The sequence below is a fragment of the Manihot esculenta genome, chromosome 8 (genome assembly GCF_001659605.2).
Source record: "Manihot esculenta cultivar AM560-2 chromosome 8, M.esculenta_v8, whole genome shotgun sequence".
NCBI classification, from domain to species: Eukaryota; Viridiplantae; Streptophyta; class Magnoliopsida; order Malpighiales; family Euphorbiaceae; genus Manihot; species Manihot esculenta.
Window position 1 is genome coordinate 39958127 of NC_035168.2, and position 22016 is coordinate 39980142.

Here is a 22016-nt window from a genome sequence, read left to right on the forward strand (position 1 = left end):
ATCTAAATTTATAAAACTATTTTCACAATGTTATAATCTCATATTTGAACTGCATCACTCTTTATTGCATCACCCACTATTTGCATCAGAATCACAATAATAAAGGGCTTTAACAATTTTTTTTTTGTAAGTTGCAAAATAATCCTTCAGGTGTATATATACATAAATAAAATTTATACAAGTGTCTGATCATTTAAAAGGAACAAATAAGGGTGAATACACCAATGCCAGCAAAGGGAACTAGGATGCTACCCAGTTAACCCACCTTTCCCAGAGTGCCTTCTGCTATTAAGAAGCTATGAGACTGAGACATGCATGTCTATGACATTTAGCAGCGGAATCCAAGTGGTTCGAGAAACTCACCAATCAAGTGAACTGTCGTCTCATATAAGTGTCTTCGTGTACAAAAACAGGATCTTGACTGCCCGGTGGTGCGATCTGAGGTTGTCCCATGGCTATGCCACTTGGATTAGAAGCAGAAGAATTGTCCCAAGGACCATTAACACTCTTTGATGAGTGGAAGGTAAGGTAATACAGAATTCCAAGGGTGACACTTGCAAGGGCCAAGACAGCACCACCAGCAAAGACTCCTGGTTTTACAACATAGCAGTAGTAACTCCCAAAATACAAGCTTTCTTCACCATGTTGATCGTTGAGCGCAGCACCGGTTAGCAAGAGAAGAAAAGCTATAACAAATGTGAACCTGCACATATTATTATTCATTATCAAATAGAATCATTACCGCGAGTAAACACATGCACACGTAAAAATGATAATGAGAATAAAAGTTATTTTTCAGGAACATGCTTAACTCCAAGACTTTTCTTTGCTTCTCTATTTCTCCCTTGTCAGAGGCTAAAAGCAACAGTGATTAAAGCTTCAGTCAGTTAGAACAATCAAGGAAATGGAATCACAAGTTCTTCTGGAGTCAAATATACTGAGAGATCATTTATCTAAAGGAATAGAGAAGTCCTCTGTTGAGGGGTAATTTTCTCATGTGGAGTACCGTTATGATGAGGCCTTGACTCCTGATCACATACTTTCAACAGATTTAAGAAGATATGAGCAAGATTGCACTTAAACAATAATAGATTAAAAATAAAATTTAAAAAAAAAACGCAGTTGGAGGGTAATGATATATGTTAAAAACAAAACTTAGATGGTGCACAATATACACTCAGCTAGTTAAAGCAGCTATGATTCAAATGTTATTTGGATATAGCTTTGAGTAATTCTACTTCTGGAATTACATCAAAAGCATCAAAGTAGAAGAGCAGCCAGTGAGGAGGCAAAGGATGAGAGAGAAAATTGTAAATTGTGATACTTAACCCTAAAAGCTGCAACATGTAAACTTGAAATAAATTTTATCACCAAAAGCTTAATGAAATTACCAGGATGTTACAAAGCAGACTAATGCTATTGTCCAATTTGTGTTTGAAGGATTAGGGCTTCTTTTGCAACAAATACACCCAGTTGCAACATTAATAATTACTTGAGCCAACATAAGTGCCACAGCTGAAGTTAAACCAAGAGCCAGTGCAGGACTCCGAGGATATGTGCATTGAGTAGCAGATGTGAACTGAACTTCAGAGCCCTGAAGGATTATAAAGGGAATAAGAAAATAAAAAAATTTTAAAAAAAAAAAAACTATGAGAAATGAAGTAAGCTATTATATGACTGCATCATTCAAGAAAAATGCCACTATAGAGAAGATATAGAGATCAGAAACCACAAAAAAGGACCAGTGATGAAAAAGAAAACCTTAGCCTTCGCCTTTTCTATAAAATCTAAACCATGAGTATCTGTTGTGATAATCACCAGAAACAGAATAATTAAAGAATAATATCATGTTGCCATCTATTATTTGGCAAGCCCCAATTATAAATAGATCAATCTAATATCACATCCTGCCTCTAACTGGTGCTTCAGCTAGGCATAACAATTTATGGATATTAATTGTATCTTCTAACTTTGCAGCAAATAAAACAAAGCCATTCTTTCATAAAATAGCCAAAAACATGCACAATTTGGTAGTAAAGCAAAACACAAATATGATATATTGGCATGCTACTACTATTAATCATTCTGCAAAGAGAGAAATAAAATTTACTCTAAGGCCTAAGCATTGAATTTATTGTTAAACAAAATATATTCACTCCTGAAATTCTTGACTTATAGTACCACTCTGGAGTCTAATACGGAGACAAACTTTTTATCGATGCATAAAAGAAATATACAATATCAGAAGAAATGAATTGCACGTGCATGCTTACATTTGCACAACCATACACACTTCTTTAGTATTACTGTGTCATTTAGTGATGGCAGAATTATATGCCATAAACCTAGTGTACCAAGCAATCATAACAATTGTCAATTCTAATTCGCGTGGTCCTATCCACATGATAGTACAAATATGGTATTAAAAAAATGAGGAATTCCTGAAAATACATTCAAAATATCTTCACAACCAAGATTATTGAACATCTCAATGCATCACAGACTGAAGATTGATAACTGTGATTCATGAGATAAGCACACAAGATAGTAGAGTTCAAACAGAATGAAACAGAATTTAGCATCAAAAGGACAGCCTAGCCAATAGGAATAAGGCTGTAGGAGAATTACTCTTGTATCAGGGAGTTTTCTTCAAAATAAACATCAAACATGAGGAAAAAAGAAGTGCTGCTGGAACCAAACAAACCCATTGGTCATTCATGTAGCAAAGGAAAGACGTAATTTAAAATCATCCATTGTGGCAGTCAGAGATGAAAAGGATATGTCAAAGGCAACACACTAATGAATGGCAGAATCAACTTAAGCAGATTGATCAGCAATGAGTCCACCAAAAGCTGCAACAGCTTCTCTTTTGTATCAACAGCTCAGCAATTAGAGATAATGTGGTATTGGACAAAGGTAAACGTAAGTAACTTACAAAAGCATTAAGTTGACACAAAATGATTGGCAGTCCATGGTAGTGATTCAAACCCATTCATCCACCATATAAAATGACATTCCTCGCATTTTTTACTTTTTGTACCAGAGGCATTGTAGTGAAAAGCCCAATATTTGGCAGGCAGCACTAATAAATTCTTGATGAAGAGAACCATATTCTCTCCTCTACTTTCCTTCTCTTTTCTTTCATCCTCTTCTTCTTTCTCTATTTACTAGCAATTGTGCCCTTATTCTTGAAGACAGGCACTTGGATCAAATTACCAACAAGTCCACATATCTTCTAAGAAACACACAAGTTTATTATATTCATTTAACTAGCTGCTTTTGTAAACTGTGTTTTTAAAAGCTTGGGCTCTACTCAAAGCACACTCTATATATTTCAGAAGAGGAAAAGGTTGCTTGCTAAAATATTAATTGTTCCCTGGAAAAGAGATGCAGGAACACTTTAGTCTCAGGAATATCTTCTATTTATTAAGAAGACGTCTTTTTAAGATGTGCAATATTAATTTTCCTGACTTGTTTGCCACAGGAAAAGAAAAGGGCAAAGAATTGAATGGTACAATAACCCATGGGCACTTGATCAACTTCAGTAGAAGACAAGCACATACTTGTGCATGTCCCCAGAACAGAGTCGACATAATCACTCAAAAAGCGCACACATAAGGATTATAGTTCAACATTTGTAGGTGGAGGCAAGAGAAGGCAAGTAAAAGAAAACAAGAATTGCAGAAACCCAAATCAAATTCATGTGAACCTTCAAAGAACATCTAAAGTTACTGTGACTGTAAAATCATTTCATGGATCTTTTTAAACGGAAAAAGCAGCACCTACACAGAATATCGTCCAATATAAAACGTTCACTTCAATATTTCTCTTTTCATTCACTTTCTCGTCGTGATGCCCTGACACAGAACTGTGCCTTTGATTGCTCAAAGTAATTATGAATCGAAATAAAACCAAAGTTTTCACAGAATATGAATCTCCAACCAAAGTAAAAAAAAAAAATTGAGGGTTGTAATAATAACCCAAAATTGAGTTGGCAAGAAAAACCTTTTCACCCACCGTTCAGTCAGCAAGGAAATAGAGAAAATATCTGAAAAGCACAATCTTTATCATTGAAGCCTATTCTATAGTGCCTAAATCGATTTGATAACAATGGAATTCCATAGATGCAGCAGATTATCTGAACCAAGTTACGTATTTTTCAGCCAGTTATCTTCTGCACAGTCAGCTTCAGCAACCAAAGAAAGAAAACGTAGTATCAAAGAAACCCATTTGAGAGTTGCAGAAAAAGACCTAACAACAAAAACAAAAGGTTAGAGAGATGAAAAAAAAATTACCTTAATCCTGGTGGCCTCTGCACCAAAACCTGTAGCAGCTGAGAGTAGCCCCAAGAAACCCACAAGACCGCACAACATCAAGGCCTTTCTTTCCATATCTGTCCGAAGCAATATCTTCCTTTCTTTCTTTCTCCTTCTGAGTTTCCAAACAGAGTCCCCCACTCTTTCTCTCTGGAAACGAGCACTCTTGTAAAGATGTGCCTCTTTGTCTGATGAGGAAACGTAAAGTTGGTGATGTACTGTGATATGTGTCAGTGTAAATCATTATGTCTAAAAAATGATGAGGGCAAAGCTGGAATTTCACCTTCAAAAGCCAATTGTATCTGTACGCGAAGCTGCCTCGTTGCTGACTCATTGTCCACATCAGTCACTATATGCACGATATTGCGGTGTGTATATATATATAAAAGCAAATATTTTATTAATAACTAATACTTCGTTTTTTGCACAAAAATTTTTTATTTATTAATTTTTTAATATATTAAATAAAAACATGTTAAAGTATTTATTTATTAATACTTTAATATATATTTATTTAAAATGTTTTTTTAAATTTTAATAATCATTTAACAGTAAAATAATATCTTGAAAAGTATTTAGAAGATGCAATATAAATCTTTATTATTTTTACTACATTAATTATATTTTATTAATATATATATAAATGACTACAGGTTTATATTTATAGAAATGTTGGAGTATATTTATTATTTTAATTTTAAGTAAAATTTATTAAAAATTATTGTAAATATAAAATTTAAATTTAAAAATATGTTTGTTATAATAATATTTTTCAAAAAAATAATAGTATATATTTAATTACATTTTGTACATCAAAGTGTGTAAAATAGTTAATTTATATTCTAAGATAATTACTTAACGTTATAAAATTCATTTTTATAAAAACACTCAAGTATAAAGTAAATAAATGCTTACGTTCACTCAGCAAAATATTATTTTTTATCAAAAGTACTTAAATTTTTTTTTTATTCCGAATGAGACCTGATTCAAAATAAGAATATTGATCTAAATTTATCCGACGTTTCTCATGAACGAATCGATTTATACAGAGCATTCCGATTCGAATATATAAAACAGGTCGGATCAAACACACTCACAAGCTCATTCTCTAAGAACTCAATCTAGTGACGTAACAGGAGGTAGGCGAGGCAGACTCAATCACTTTGCAACCCTATCCGCATGCGCGCCTAGAGAATTAAATGGTCGTTTGGTGTGAGGAATAGTTTTGATGCGTCCATACATACGGATCTAAGTGACAGAGACATGTGATACTATAATAAAGAGACCGTTAGACGTTACTAGCAGATAAGTAAAAAAGAAATAATAAGATAAAAACGTTTTCTTCTTTATCTAAGCTTACACACTGTAAACTCTATTATCTGAATCGTAGAATATCGATATTTATTAATATTATATATAAAAATATATTATATACCTATAAGTAAAAAAATATTAAAAATCGGGAGATTAGTTACACCACCTTCAATTTGACATTGAATTAGCAAAATTAGTAGCTCAATTGTAGATGTTGTGAATAAAACCCTAATTAATGGGAAATTTGGTCATAGGGAACTTGGCAACACCCTAATTTGGGTGCAAGTAATTTCAACGAACCTAATCATTATTCCAGCAAAAAAGCCTTTGAAAAAATCAATAAATGTGTTCCCCTTTGTTCTATTTGCTCAAGGTAAATTTAAAAAAAAAAAAAAATCATGCGCTACATTGGATGCCAAAGATAAGTTTAATTAGGACCTTTGTTTAAGCTTTTAATAATTCCATCTATCAATTAAAAAAGGAAAAATTACTTCTTAGTCCCTAAAATTTAACGTAATTAACACTTCTGTCCCTCTATTTTGGCGACCCAACACTTAAATCCCTCATTTTCTCTTCCGTCCAAATTCGTAGTCCTTCCGTCCATTTAAACCGTTTGGTCAAAGAGTTAAAGGTGAGAGGTGATAATTTTTTCCAAAAATACCCTTCTCTCAATGTAAAATTTTTATTTTTTTTTTCTTTCATATTTTCTCCAGTTGAATAAGAAGAAGAAAAGTAGGCATTTGGATTTAGGTTTTGTGATTTTGAAATAGCGGGATTTTTAGGGAGGGTTAATTTTGTCAATTCACGTGTCCCAAACGGCTATTTACAAATTTGGACAGAAAAGAAAGTGAAGGACTTAATTGTTGGGTCGCCAAAATAGAGGAAAGAAGAAAAAGCGAGATTTTTAGGAATGGTTAATTTTGTCAATTCACGTGTCCCAAAAAGAAGAAGAAGAAGAAAAGGCGGCATTTGGATTTGAGTTTTGTGATTTTGAAATAGTGGGATTTTTAGGGATGGTTAATTTTATCAATTCACGTGTCCCAAACGGTTATTTTGGATAGAAGGACTACGAATTAGTACATTGAATATTAACTTGTCTTCCCAAGTGTTTTCTTACCTAAGCAACCACTTAAATCACCATTCTATTAGAGAGAAAAGACCAATTGATCAATAAAAGGAATAAATTTATCTAATAAAGAAACAATTATCTGAGTATTTTTCATAAAGAAAAATATAATACTTTGCTTAAGTACCATTAATTCCTTAAAATAAAAAAATATTTTAATATATTTTTTAAAATTAAAATATTAATAAATAATTTTTTTTATAACACACGAAAATTAAATAGTAAATTTTTCAAAATTTTATTATAGATGCAGATTATAATCTCAGGAGAAAGATTACAAAGAGCATATTGGTCACTAAACATTGTTTTTGACTGGCATTAAATTAGGAACCTGTGGATTTACACATGAATATTAATTTCACAGAACACCAAAATATCCCAGAATATTGGGATAGAAAATAAAAATTTTAGAGAATAATACAACACATGCTGCCTGCCTCATTGAAGACCATAGACAAGCAATGCACCAACTGCACCTAGCCCAGCCACCAGCCCAATAATGACCCCAATTGGAGGCAAACCACCTCCTATTGCTCTCCCAGTATTCACATCATATCTTGCAAACCTCTTTTTTGGTGCTATACATTGTGGGCATGCATATGTATCCGGCTGCATAAAAATTAAAAACCAGAAGAAAAACAATTTAGAAGAAAATAATTATTGGTAAATAGATGTCAATTGAGCTGAAGAAAAGTGATGATTATTGATCTTGCCTGCTCATCAAAAGGTTTCTGAGCAGTGTAAATGTATCCACAGTCGAGGCATATGTGAGTAGCTCTAGCCTGCAATTATTTTACAGCATTAATACATAACATTTCAAGTATTTAAGATTGTGATAGAGAAATAAAGCTTGTTTTGCTTGCCTTCTGAGCCTCAGTCAGCTTCCTTCCGAAGCGAGGAGGAGCTGGACGCTTTGTTAGTTTCTTAACATCTACTTCTGCACCTCTGCATACAATGCAATAAAGATATATCAACTGCAAGGAATAGAAGATCTTCTAAAACATAAACTAGATAATAGAAATTCATTTGGAAGGCTTCAAGATCATTTTTTAGGCACTAAGGCTGCAGTTGTCAAGTTTTAGTATTGTGGGCTATTTGGCATTCCAAAAATAGTCTACTTCATGGCAATCAGGTGTTCCACATATTGTAAAATGTCTTTTATATTTCAAAAGTTCCAAATCCCATATCGACGAGGAACAAGGATCAATCTAAAAGTGTCAGTTCCTCCTATGCAACACCTCTCTTAAATTCTGGGAGGTGCTCTTTCTTTTTTTCCTAAAATGCGTCTCAGGCTTCCAATTAATTTTCTCTTCCACCTTTTTAAATTTATTCCAACACTACAATAGCAGGCTGAGTTGCTGCTAAAAAAATTTCCAGTTGAATGAGTAGAGTTTTGGATCAAAGACAACTAGTTAAGGTCTGGAACGCTCCTACTGAAGGTTCTTTTAAGGTAAATGCTGATGCAGCAGATGTGGGTAAAGAGGGTTGTATTGGTTTGGACATTGTTATTTTGGATGAGGAAGGCTGCCTGAGTCTCTTCTCTTTGCTTCTTGCAAGATTTTAAGGCTTCAATGGGAGGTGGATGCAGCAGAAGCAATGGAAATTTTGTACAGTATTCAGTGTGTATTCAGGTGGGCTGCTCTGAAATATGATTTAATGGCGGTTTGTAATTGGATCTAATTGATCACAATTCTTAACTTAAACACTTGATTAGAAAAAAAAGTTTATAAGGACTCAACTGAGCCTTAATATGTAAAGTTGAGGGCTTATTAGTTCCTTTTTCAGTCTGCAACTTAGTATTAACTACTTAATAGAATTGACTTTCAGGCGAGCCTTGAAACAATAGGAATATTATTTTTTTGTATTAGAAAGCCTGTGACTTCAACATTTACTACCCATTGATATGTAACCTACCCAAAGACCTGAAACACTGAAAATTCGAATGACCAAATATCCAAAATACCTGACATACCGAAACCGACAAGGACAAGGTGGGTATTCAGACATCCCATTTGAGGTGCCGGAAACATCACCCATCATATTCTACTGTGACCTCCTCGTTATAGAGCAATGCAATTTAGCACTTGTTTCTGTCCAATTAATACATGTAGTAGAGTCATTGCCCTACATTAAGCAATAGTCTGCCCAACTCAGCTTAATTTTGCTATGCGTTTTCTAAATTGAGTGAGAAATGCTTTCATTCTTACTCTTTTCATGTTTTCATGTCATTACCTCAACATTTCTTCTGCAATCTTCTATTTTTAACAGATATGAAACCCAGAAGAAAAAATAACATGACAAGAGGCACTAGAAATGAAGAGAACCTGCTAACAACAAAGTAGACTGAGTCTGGTTTTGCTTGGATGGCAGTTTTAGTGAATCCAAGCTTATCAGCTGGCCAAAGTTCATCCCCAAAGAAACTGCTAGTGTACAGAACTTGATCCCCTGCTTTCAATCCTGCTCTAGCTGCATTCCCACCTCCATCTACAGCCTGAAACTCCCAATAGCATCACAATTTTCCATTAAAACCTTAACTTTCAGGGGAAAGAGTAAAGAAAGAACAAAAATACCCAGAAAATGACTCACTGTGATGACCACTCCACCACCACTCTTTTGACCCAAAGTGAGGCCTAGTGGCTTGTCAACTTCAACCTCAATACTCTTTGAAGCTCCAGCTGTTCTTGCAGTAATCTGAAGCCCTCTTCTTGCATTGGTGAAACTACTCTTCTTTTCAGCTAGGAAGATTTCTGAGGAACCCCTTTTGGCATCTTGAAGTGATAGCCCTTGAAAAGCAGTCCTCTAGAGATAGAAACAAAGAAGAAAACAATTGTTTAATTGAGATTCAGTCAGTGAAAATCCACAAGAAAATGAAAGACAAGTTTGAAAAAGAACATGAACCTGGAATGGAGAAGATAGTATTGGTTTTGTGGATGATGTTGGAGGGGTTTTGATGGGGTTGCTCCTGGTGAAGGTGGCAGAGCAAGAAGAAGAAGAAGAGCCTGCAACCACAGCCGATGGCATTGTTGAAGCTACCAGAAGTTCAGAACAGATGAAAGAGTGTTGCTATGGAGTTTTAGTTAAAGCCATGTCCAAGAGTTTTTGGGTCATGTGTTGGTCTGAATGAAGTGTGTGGATAGAATTTGCTCAATAGCATGAGCAGATAATTTTCTAGTGGCAGTGGTCGGGAGAGCCACACGCCTTCATTTGCATGCCCCTGGTTGTACTAAAAACAGCCCATTTTGAACCCAAAGGCTTGTGGCAAGTCAAAGGATTTTAAAACATGCCAGAGAATTGAAAGGATTAGTTAAATTTAATAATCAGTGAAAAGATTTGAGTTATTTCTTTGAAAATTAATTTTGTTACATTTTCTATAAAAATTAATTTTGTTACATAATTTACCGCTAATATTTTTTAAAAAAAATCGCCTTTCCGTGTAATTATTTAGTTTTGAATTTAACTTATTAAATTAAAAATTAAAATTTTAATATTTATAAAAATTAAGTTAAATTAATTTTAAATAAAAAATTACCGTAAACAAATCGGTTTAATTCAATTTAATTTAATCAATTTAATTTTTAATTGAAATTTTATTTTGTACACTTTATTTTTAATATTTTAAAATTTATTTAAAATATTTAAATTTTAATTATAGTCTAATCTATATATTATTAAAAATAATATATTATTAATTTATTTTAATTTTATCAATTTTTTTAATAAAGTTAAATTAAAATAATTAAAATTTTTAAAAATAAAAATTAAACTAAAAAAATAAAATAAAATTTATCAAATTAATTCAATTCGATTAATTTTTTCGATTTGAATTAAATATTTACGGTATACTAAGTTTACACACTTAAAATTTAATTAATTGAATGGTATTTAAAGTGGCTTAGAGTAATGGAAAACAAAATTGTAGAATTTTTAAATTTAAATTTTAATATTGATACAATTTTGATTCAATTTTTTTAGAACTTTTATTTTTTAAGACAGAATTTTATTTCAAACCCAATCAAATATTTTTAGTCTAATTCAAATTTAATTTTCATCAAAAAATTTTAATTGATTTTAATTATAGTTTCAAATGTGAATACACTATATCAAGTCTAGATGGTTCTACGTAATTAAAAATTAGGCATACTTTTGTATATTTTTGCAAAAATGAGGCTCTCATTGGATCAAATATGATGGGTAATCCAACTAGTAACTTACATGTATATTATTTTTAAATGAAAAAAAAAAAAAAAAAAACATATCCAAATCTCTACATGTCACCATCAATTTTTTTTTCTTTCAAAGATATAAAAAATTCCATTAAAGAAGAGCCAACAAGCTCAATTTACAATTAAAAACCCCAAGGCCATGGAAAAGAAGCAAAGAGGGTCATAGGCCCCATACAGCCCAATCACAAGAAAACCTTAAGACGAAAAAAACCCATTTGACCCAAACCTATGCCCGACTATTTAATCATCAGTAGCACCAACCTTTGTCCAAAAACTCTATTACCGTCGGCAACGGAAATAAATAAATAAATAAACTTTCTAAACATTAGTCTTAGAAGGCTTTACATTATACACTGAAAAACGAGGGAGAAGGATCTGATTTGATATATGATAATCAAAGCAATATAAACAAAATCAACACAAAATAAATAAGCCATATTCAACATTGAATAGATTGAGAGATGAATAATAAATGTAAGAGAAAGAAAATGTTGAATTCTACTATTTAATTCGCCCTCCTCTCTCGAGTCAAAAAAAAAGAAAATTCACACAAAATTACCAAAAGAGAGAGCAGAATGTATAAAACTTTTTCATTTTTTATTAGTCGAAATGATACAAATATTAGTACCGTTTTGAAGTCTCAATCAATAAATTATAAAAATATAAATCTGATTTCCATACCAATTTAAAACCTGATTTTATATCGCTAACTCATAATATAATTTCACCGATGGATGGGTGAAGTTTAAGACATAATAAAATATCATCTAGTAAGACAAGTTACCCGTGTTTGAAATTAATAAATTCATAAGAATTTTATTTTTACCAATTCTCATAATTAAATAGGGGAAACAATTTAATATTTTAAATAAAAATTTTGATCTAAAAAATACAATTTATCTATAATTGAGTAAAAATTAACTCCATTTTTTAAAATGATTTAAATTAAATAAAACTCTAACGATAACCCATTTAATTCTATTTTATATCCGTTTCATAATAACTATCCCTGTAATTTTTTTTTCAAATTATATATTATTTTGAAAATTTTAAAATAATATTAATTGTTTTTTTATATACATTTTTAAATTATTTAATATTAATATATATAAAAAAGATATAATTGACTAATTATTATAAATTTTACTAAAAATAGTTATTAATTAATTTTATTGATGTTTTAAAAAAATAAATGTGGAAAAATTTTATTAAGTATTATCAAATTTCAACAGTGCTAAAATATAAGTAAAAAGTAAAACGGTCAATTTCACCTGATGTATCAAAGAATGAACAGTTCTAATTAATATATGTACTACACCATTAGTAGATCGAATAATATAACGAATACTAACATTGTTTGTCTCGTCAATTAGAGACTTATAATCATAAATAACTGAATTAAAAGCCAAATACTCCATATAACTGAAATTAATAATAATCCAAACATTAAGTTGAGCATTTGACTACACAATCACATTGAATTATTTTTCGGTGTTTTAATAATATGGTTCTCCATTTAATTCATCTCTCTTACCTAACTAAATATATAAACTTTAAATCATAAATATTATGAGATTCAAAAAATATTATAACTAAATAATTATTAAGTGCATCTCATCTCATGTATATTTACTTTTATTAATAACATAGATGACACATGCTCCTTTTATTTTATGAAAAAACCTTTCTATTTGTGACGTGTTGAACGCTATAAAAAAATACTGTACAATTTTTCATTCATGTCTGAGCTTATAGAGCTAGAGAACGTCACCTACCATGCCAGAAACTTAAAATTATAAATATTTTTTTAAAAAAATTATATTAATTTTTATAATATAAAAAAATTTATCCGTTTATCTTTTAATTTTAAAAATATATTAAAATATTATTAATATTTTAAAAATATATTAATTAATTTCTTTATTAATTTTAATTATTAAATATTATAAAAAATTTAAAATATTTCTAATATGAATAAATTAATTAATAGACTTTTTAAAATTTTAAGTAATTAATTAATAAATTTTTAAAAATTATAAAAATTAAATAATAAAATATTTATAATTAAAATTAATGAAATGATTGATTAATAAATTTTTTAAAATATCAAAAATATTTTAATATATTTATAAAAATTAAAAAACAAAAAATTTTCACCATTAAGTAATAATTTTTCTTCTTCAAATAACCGTTTCTCTTTAAATAATAATAAACCATTCTATTTATTTAATAATTTTGACCAAAGTGTGAATTTTTTTAATCCAAAATTATTGGAAATAATATGATTTTGTTTAGAGAGTTTTAGATGGGTTTATTCTATTATTTTATTTATAAATTAAACTAATTTAGCTGCTTCACCAATTAGAAAAAAAACCATTTACGTCATTCATATTTATCTATAATTAAAATTAAATTATTTGTTTGATTATCTTATCAGACACTATAATAATCAATTACCCAAATCTATCTAATTATTACTCTTTTTTAATCGGATAAATACTAGGAATAACATATTCTTCATGGTTTCTGACGTCCTTCCGCGTCATTTTGTTCCCTTCAATTTTTTTTTTTTAAATGGACCTTCAAAATTAATTTTAAAAGGTTAATATTATTTTTTCAAAATTATTCTTTTAAATGCTAATAAAATAGCTTTAAATTTATAATTAAAATATGTTAAATTTTGTGAATATTAAGCAATATTAATTATTTGGTTCAAAGTTTATCATTATTTCTATTAAATATAATAATTATTGAATTGAATAAATTAAAAATTAAAATTTAATATTTATAAAAATAAATTGATTTTAAATAAATATAATTTAGTTTAATTTAATTTAATTATTCGATTGATTTTTTAATAAATTCTTATTTTTATCTTTTATTTTTAGTATTTTTTAAATTTAATTAAAATATTTTAATTTTATTATTATTTAATTTTTATATTATTATTAATTTGTTTGATTTAATTTTTTTATTAAAATTAAACTAATTAAAATATTTAAAATTAAAAATTTAAATTAATTTAATTTAATGAATTTTTTTGATTTAAAGTAATTAGTGCTGCCAAACACAGGAATACCTCTGCTTGAAGATATTCCACGGGAATGGCTTTTTCTCTCTAAAATCTTCCAGGTCCACCACTGTCCTATCAATGTAAACGTGTATCGTCCAATTTAATTTGTTTGTTAGTCGTCCAAATTGCTTTGGGTATATATTCACCGTTGATTCTCCTCATTATTAAGCAAAATCTTCTTCTTCTTTTTTTTGAGAAAATTATTAAGCAAAATCTTTTCCTTCTCCATGCGCCCCTCCGTACACACGCACACTTAAATTAGTAAAACACACATTTTTTACAGAACTCCTCCTATTTTATAATATTTTTTATTTTTTTATTTATTTTAAAATTATTATCTATTTTTTTAATTATATTACCCTATAAATCAACTATTATAACTCTTTAATTCTATTTTATTTAAAAAATAATAATTTTTTAATATTTAATAAAATTTAATATATTTAAAATGAATATAATTAAAAAATTATATTTTTTAATATGTATGAAAAAATAAAATAAATAAAAATTATAGAATACAGAAAGTAAGATATTCATTAATTTATTTTTTTCTCTTAATTTATAATAAATTAAATACTAGTATGAATATTTTAAATAGAATATAAGTCTAATTAACTTCATATACTTTTATTCAAAATTTAAAATTTTTCCTAATGAAATTCTTTTACTATTACTCAAGTGGCCAAATAAATCTTTATTTAATATAATATTTTTTATAAAAAATTATTTTTTAATAATAAAAATATTTTTATACGATAAATTTTTATTTTTATAATTTTAAAAATATTTATTATATTTATACATTTTTAAAGTTTTTATGTTAATTAAAATACTAAATTTTTATATTTTAAATTATAAAAAATAATATTATATTATGTTATGATTTATTTGACCAACAAAATGTACAATAATTAATTTGTTCAAAATTTTGAATTGAATTTATTTACCCTTTGAGTAAAAATATAATTACTTAATTAAATTTGTGCGATTAAGATTTTGACTTTGCTGCTGTGGTTTTGTTTTTTATTTGTGCATTTTTGTGGTAGTATTCTTTATTTTCTTTGTTTTTGAGTGGGAAAAGGGGTTTTAATTTTTATTTCATCGTCTTTTCGATTTTTTCTCAATGTGTATGTTTATAGACATTTTAACTTTTTGTGTGTTTTTTTTCTTGTTTATTATTATTGATTTACATGTTTTTAGATTTACGGTGTTGAAATTGATGAGAAAATTGCGAATATGCTTTTGGAGAGTTTTGATTTTAGCTTCTATAAAAAAAATTGCTTTGCTAATACTATCGATAATTTAAGATCGTATCGATACGTTTAGTGATTATTATTTTCATTAACTTTTTTCTAGTCAGACTCTATAGTATTTTCTTTCTTAATTTGTTTCGTTCTATATCAATGGTTGCTTCTTGCCATGGGCATTTTTCCTCTTTGTTGCATGTATGTTTGCAGTAATTTGATTTTTTCATTCTTTGTGATCTATCTATTTGTGGTGGCTCTATGTTAGTGACCTATGAGTTTTGTTCTGATTTCTATTGATGTTTATGGTGAGGGTAGATGTTGATGTCTCTGTTTATTTTACTCTTAACTTGATTTGTTGTTATGGAGTTGGATTTGGTGGTTTAATTCATTTTAGTTGAATTTATTTTTATTTTTTCGTTATATTATAATTTATTTAATTTATTATCCTTATTTTTATTATTAACATACATATTATTAAATTTACCAACATAATATGAACATTTATTTTTTTCAATAAAATTAATAAATATTTGGATTTTACAAAAATATTATAAATATCAACCATTTTGCATTTGAAAATAAATATAAAAAAATATTTATTTAGATAAATAACTATAAAATATAAATATTCAATACAATTGAATAATTTCTCTTTATCTTTATGACATATAAATGTACATTTTCACAATATCAACCTTTTTAGCGTTTTTCATTAAAGAATGAAATTTATTATTTAATTTGTGAAGTTTGGATAAACATATTAATTTATCTTTTTAATTTTAAAAATATCTTAAAATATCTATAAAATTTTGAAATTTTTTTTAATTAGTCACTATCGCTAAAATATATAATCTCTAATAGTGAAATGAAAGAGAATTTTCATTCCCTTTATTAAGTAAATAATTAAAACAATTGAGTATATTTTAGCCTCTTTCAATATTGAACTGTTCAAATTAATAAATGGATTAATTAATAAATTTTTAAAATTTTTAATAATATTTTAATATATTTTTTTAAAATTAAAAATTAATTAATGAATTTTTTTTACCATAAAAATTAAATACTCAATAGATATTAAATAATTACTTTTAATGAAATGTAGAATTTAATAACTATTTCATATTTATTTTATTATAAAATAAAAGGCGATATTTATTATAGACTTTTTTCAAAAATAAAAAAACAATCTCTAAAAGCTATATAATCTCAATCCGCTCCGAAAATATTTATAATTAATGGTAGGAATGCTAGTGCGTGTATACGTGTGGGCTCCTTAGATAAATTATACATTTGAAATATTCAAAAAATTAATAAATTGAAAATATTTTATAGATTAAAAGAAAAATTAAATCATCATTTATCATTTTAAAATTTTACTAATTTTTTTATATATTAATATATAAATTTATTATTTTAAAATAAAAAATAAAATATTTTACCATATAGATTATTTCTGCCAATAAATCAAATTTAAACTATAATTTTATTTGGTCAATAAAATTATTTAAATTGAAACCTTATGATAAGCATTATATGAAAATAATTATAAAGTTGTCGTACTTTAAATAATAAATTATAGATTATCATACTTTCTATCATCTCATAATTTTTATCAATATTTTATTTTTTTATTATTTTAAAATTATTATTTATTTTTATATTATAATAACATATAAATAATTATTCTAATTTTATTTAATTTTCTCTTATTTTTTAAAAATTTATCAAAATATCTCTTATTAATATAATTTTATATTTTTAATATATATATAATTAAAAATTTAATAAAATTTTAAAAAAATAAAGTGAAAAAATTATGAGATGAATATAATATTATAAATCTGACGATTAGTATAAATTTATTTAAAAAATTAAAAATAAAAAGTCTAAACGGACAAGATGGTCATTTTGCATTAATCATGCCTATTTTATGATCGACCCTTCGCGGCATCTCTCAACGTTAACTCAAACGAAATTAGGATATTCCGTGACAATTCGATCTACGAAACCGAAAAGAAAGATATTCCGTCAGTTAAAGGAGAAGTCAAATCGTAAGGACAACTTCAAGGACGACGGACGGGTAACCGGGGGAGGTAGGTGGGCACCCAGTGAAGAGGCAGTTGGACGTGTAAAAGGACAGAGAAGGCATTAACAAAATTCTCTCTGTCTATTTCTACCCACGCATGTCGCATTCTTATATATAGAGGCACGGTTCTTCAAGAGGAAAAAGCCACCTACTACTACTGCAACTGCTCTTTAAGCTTCCGCTTTTGCTCTTTGTTTCTCTCTGAAGAAAGGTTTTTTTGTATGGCCGCCAATTCGAAGAGTACTCAAGGGATCGCCAGCTTGGGAAAGCGAGTTTTCACCGAGATCTGGACCGGTAACTACTCAGCATCTCGCTCTGCTCCTGCTCTCACTGCGGCCAGGTTTACTGTTCTACCTCTGTCTTGCTTAATTTGTTTTCAAGGTTTGGAATGAAACTGTGTGTGTGAGTTTTGTAGCTTTTGTTTGATTAGGATACTGAATTGTGCATTCATTTGTGTTATTAATTTGGCGTTATGGTGATCTGAGTTGAGGCTTCTCTGTTCCGCAAAATAAAGTTAACGATTCTAAGACGATAGAACTTAATTTTTCCAGAAATTATATAAATGACCAGAATATATATATGCATGTATGTATATAATATATATAATATATATTGCAGATAGTGGAAGTTTTTCTTGTATGATGAAAGAACTTATGGAATTTTTTTTTTTTGGCGTCTATAATATGAATTTATGAAGCTTATACTTTGTATGATAGGATTTGCAGTTTTCAAAATTGATTTCCAATAGAATTAATTGGTGAACGTGAATTTATAAAATCAACTTTATTTTCGTTTCAAAAGAGAAATACTCTTAATTTGTATGGGATTAAGACTTCATATTATTGCAATATTTCTTTAATAGATTCTAAAATTGGATTTGTTTTATTTTCTTGGTCGCCAATTTCATTTCTTCAAATATTCCTTTTTAGAAATTTCTATTTTAAGAAGAGAATGCTGGATTTTGTAAATAGCGTTTGCTTTGCAGAAGTATTTTCATACAAAGGGATATCATACTATTGCAATATCTCTTTAATAGGTTCTAAAAAATTGGTTTTATTTTATTTTCTTGGTGGCCAGGTCTCTATTAGTTTAAAAATATTATTTTAAATTTGAAACGTAAGAAGAAAATTAGTTCAAAAATATTATTTTAAATTTAAAACGTAAGAAGAAATTTAGATAATGGAAAATAACTTATTTCTCTAATATTTAAAAGAAAACATGCCGTCTGACTTTTTAAAAAATTGATAATTAAATAAATAAAATTTTAATATTTTTTAAAAACTTAAAATTCAATTAAATCAGGCCTTATTTTAAAAGGAGAATGCTAGATTTGTAAACATCGCTTGCTTTAGAAAAGTATTTTCGTACAAAGGGATCTTTTTTGCCGTACTCGGTGGTGCGTAGCTCTTAAGGATAAGGACACGCGGAAAGATCTACGTAGGAGACAATTCTCTAACGAGGGGGTACTTTCGTAATTAGGGTCTTCTGTGTAAAATATTATAATTTCTTGACGGATAAGTAGACGCATTGTTTTGTGGAAATTGTTTTCTCGGTTTTGATTCTGGTGAAGATTCTTGATTTGCTCTTTAGGTGAGCGGTCGTTGGCGGTATAGCTTTTTGATGTTAACTAAGCTACAGCGAACTTAATAAATATAAACAAGTCTGTATATGGTTAATCAGTAAAAAGATCAAGGAGAAAAAAGAGTTGTTTCAGAACTTCAATTTAGAAGTATAGAGATAGATCATAGATGTCCTGGATTTTAATTTGCCCAACATGTCAAGACTTATTAGATCCTTAATTAATTATAGAAGTTGGTTCTATTTGTGGGTGGTAATATATAGATTAATTTTTGTACCACTCGTGAACGAGACAGAGGACTTTGTTGTTAAAATAGAGGCTTTAAAAAGTTGTCCTTGGTAAAAAAGTTTGAACCGTCCTTGTGATGTCGTATAGGGCAAATCCAGAAGGTAGTTCAAGCAGAAATGGTGTGTCATTTCTGTTACTGTCTTCTTCCCTACCCATTGTCGGGTTTCTATTCTTTTTTTTTTTTTTTCCTTCTTTTTTAATCATCAGAAGAAAGTTCCAGGAAGGATCCTTGCCACCGTTTTTTCAAGCTTAAGAGTGACCCAATAGTGTGTAGAAGTCGCAATTCATTTTTCTCGAGACAAATTAAAAAAGCAATGGAGGCGGACAGTGACAAGGGAAAAATTGGAAAAAAAAAACTCGATATTTGACTTGTCAAGCCATTTTCCTTATTTATTTCCCTTGCCGATTTTTTTCTTCTGATTATGGTTATGGAGACTGGAATTATTTACTTTATTACCTGGGCAATGTACGTCAGCGTAGTCGTAAATTGGGGGAGCTTGAAAACCTGATATTGAACAGTTGCTTTTTTTTTTTCTTTTTTTCTATTTGCCGAGGGAGGAGGTTGATGGTCGAATATGATATAAGCTTGTACTTGGGGTTGGGGTTACTGGTTCACTAAAAGATCATGTAATTATTCATGTGTTTAATTTTGAAAAATATGCAAAAGGGGAATTGATCCATGAAGATATTTACTTTTTTTAGATTGCCTACACCTACGGTACTGCCTATCTTTCTTGGTTAGATTTGGAGTGAAAATTACATTATTAGTGAATGTCATTGTTCAGCGGGCCTACCAAAACTTCCTTAGGATAAAATCTACGGCTGAACGGGGGCTGTGTGTAAAAACTTCACGTATGGTATCCATTTTCACATCAAATTTTTGTCGTTACTTTATATAATTAAGACAATTAAATAAAGCCTGAAGAAAGAAAGGTAGTCGGTTTCTAATCTTTATCTGGTCGAGTCAGATGTGGGTCACTTGACCTCCATCTCGATGATTGAATGCACTTCTAACTATGCTGTACGCTTCTATCCATGCTGCCATGCCACCCACACATATGTAGGAGGTAATTACGTGTTACTTAAAACATAATGAACTTTTAAAGGAGAAGATTACAATTAAAACATGGTGGGCCTTCATGTCTCATTCGTTAGATAAAGATAACGATAAAAGTTGTCTGTGCTCACTTTCATCCCCATCCTGTACTTGGTTTGCTAGACGGAAGAAATAAAAAAGAAAAACCAAATAAAATATTCAACATTTATATGTTTTTAATTTTTTAATTCAAATTTAGATTTACCATTTCTAACTTTTTAAGTGTAAATTTTAGCTAAATTTTGACAATAAGATCTAAATTTCAATTCTTATACACATAATATTCTCATAATGCGTACAAAATGAATTTAGATTCAAATTTCAAAATGAAGCTAAACTACACGCGATTTAAAAGGTTGGGAGGCAGTAACTCAAATTATGACTTCTGAATTAAAATGTGAAGTGCCCCCCCCCCCTCCTCCAACAAATGCCAAAAAGAGGAGGTGAATGGTTATATTCTTAATTTTAATAGATCTGTTTAGAGGTTCTTAACTAATTGGAGCTTTACAAAAGTTTTGAGGGAAAAAGCCTGAAGGCCATCATTTCTACTTTCCAGTGGTTGTGGGTTAGGTCACTTTCAGTAACGTTATTTTCATTGGGAGCGATATTCTCCAAGCTGCGGACTCTTATCTTTCTATCTCTCTTTCTGCCCTTTTTTATTTTTGTTGGCTGTGTTGCACTAACTTCCCCAACTCGTTTGAACATCAAATGATGACCGACTCATGGTCATGATGAATTTGATTGCAGGAGCGCAATACACACATCCGTTTACGACAAGAACATTGATGATCAGGTTCGGCCAAGTGTGGTCCCAGACGATGTGATTCAGCAGCATTCCAATAAATATTGGGCACCACATCCACAAACTGGTGTCTTTGGGCCTGCCACCGACTCTCACTTGGCGGCAGGCGGAGAGGGTGGCTTCTCTACCTCAACTGCTAAAAACTCAGTTTTGGAGGAAACGGCCTGGTTCCGCCCCACTAGCCTTGAGGACTTAGAGAAGCCGAACCACGCATGAGCCTACATATATTAAGCATAATAGTCTATGAATAAATGCTACCAATACTAAAAGGTTATTAATGTTGATAGTGTAAACTGTGGAGTGTTGTGAAAGTAGCTATATGCAAACTTACATATTCTGTAGTGACCTTTATGTACTTATGGTTTTGGATTATGTAATCACCGTATTATGTAATAAAATACATGGATCAGTTTGTAAGATGCGATGGCATCCACCACTTTTAGGTGGGATTTAACAATCTTTGCGTATGTTTTCAAGCAAGTTTTGATGCATGGGAAGGGTCAATTCGACGTTGTTATGTTGGTTAAGCAAACGGCTAACTGTTAACCCCAAGATATGATTCCAAACGTATCTTTAAGACATGGTCCCATTATTAAATAAATAAGTCACATATTGATAGGATAATGTTTGAAAATTGTGGATAAAATTGCCAGATGTTAGGCGTTGAGCATGGATGTTGACATATTGTCACATATTGAATAAAACTAAAGCAATCACCCACATCTTCCAGAAATTGGGTGGTTTTTTGATGGATGGCGATCGATGACGGATACAATTGAGGGCCTTATCTGCCATTTTGGGTAGGAATCGTGCTTGAGACCAAAGCAATGGCAGATAAGGTGCAATGCATAATATCTTCTTTCTTC

At 29.4% G+C, this 22016-nt stretch overlaps 3 protein-coding genes across 3 annotated transcripts; 1 reads left to right on the forward strand and 2 right to left on the reverse strand.

Moving 5' to 3' along the window:
- Positions 1 to 33: 33 nt before the first annotated feature.
- On the reverse strand, positions 34 to 4533 carry LOC110620123. Its single transcript, XM_021763713.2, has 3 exons — positions 4296 to 4533; positions 1392 to 1594; positions 34 to 703 (listed from the first exon to the last, which is right to left on the reverse strand). Exons 1-3 carry the CDS (start codon positions 4389 to 4391, stop codon positions 367 to 369), a joined length of 636 nt encoding a protein of 211 aa, XP_021619405.1. The 5' UTR covers positions 4392 to 4533; the 3' UTR covers positions 34 to 366.
- Positions 4534 to 6970: 2437 nt separating this feature from the next.
- On the reverse strand, positions 6971 to 9951 carry LOC110620182. The gene is made up of 6 exons (XM_021763807.2): positions 9655 to 9951; positions 9343 to 9555; positions 9081 to 9247; positions 7620 to 7701; positions 7470 to 7538; positions 6971 to 7365 (listed from the first exon to the last, which is right to left on the reverse strand). The coding sequence occupies exons 1-6, from the start codon at positions 9775 to 9777 to the stop codon at positions 7195 to 7197; spliced, it is 825 nt and encodes a 274-aa protein (XP_021619499.1). The 5' UTR covers positions 9778 to 9951; the 3' UTR covers positions 6971 to 7194.
- A 7507-nt stretch (positions 9952 to 17458) lies between these two features.
- On the forward strand, positions 17459 to 21565 carry LOC110620515 (late embryogenesis abundant protein At5g17165). The gene is made up of 2 exons (XM_021764288.2): positions 17459 to 17725; positions 21096 to 21565. The coding sequence occupies exons 1-2, from the start codon at positions 17607 to 17609 to the stop codon at positions 21364 to 21366; spliced, it is 390 nt and encodes a 129-aa protein (XP_021619980.1). The 5' UTR covers positions 17459 to 17606; the 3' UTR covers positions 21367 to 21565.
- The last annotated feature ends 451 nt before the right edge of the window (positions 21566 to 22016 follow it).

Excerpts from the sequence above, each read along its gene's own strand:
- LOC110620515 (XM_021764288.2), top strand. The coding sequence starts at position 17,607 with ATGGCCGCCAATTCGAAGAGTACTCAAGGGATCGCCAGCTTGGGAAAG. Across the intron at positions 17,726-21,095 it reads CCTGCTCTCACTGCGGCCAG|GAGCGCAATACACACATCCG; the intron begins GTTTACTGTTCT and ends ATTTGATTGCAG.
- LOC110620182 (XM_021763807.2), bottom strand. The coding sequence starts at position 9,777 with ATGCCATCGGCTGTGGTTGCAGGCTCTTCTTCTTCTTCTTGCTCTGCC. Across the intron at positions 9,556-9,654 it reads TACTATCTTCTCCATTCCAG|AGGACTGCTTTTCAAGGGCT; the intron begins GTTCATGTTCTT and ends TTCTATCTCTAG. Across the intron at positions 7,539-7,619 it reads AGCTGACTGAGGCTCAGAAG|GCTAGAGCTACTCACATATG; the intron begins GCAAGCAAAACA and ends AAATAATTGCAG.
- LOC110620123 (XM_021763713.2), bottom strand. The coding sequence starts at position 4,391 with ATGGAAAGAAAGGCCTTGATGTTGTGCGGTCTTGTGGGTTTCTTGGGG. Across the intron at positions 1,595-4,295 it reads CAGAGGCCACCAGGATTAAG|GGCTCTGAAGTTCAGTTCAC; the intron begins GTAATTTTTTTT and ends ATAATCCTTCAG. Across the intron at positions 704-1,391 it reads GTCTGCTTTGTAACATCCTG|GTTCACATTTGTTATAGCTT; the intron begins GTAATTTCATTA and ends TAATATGTGCAG.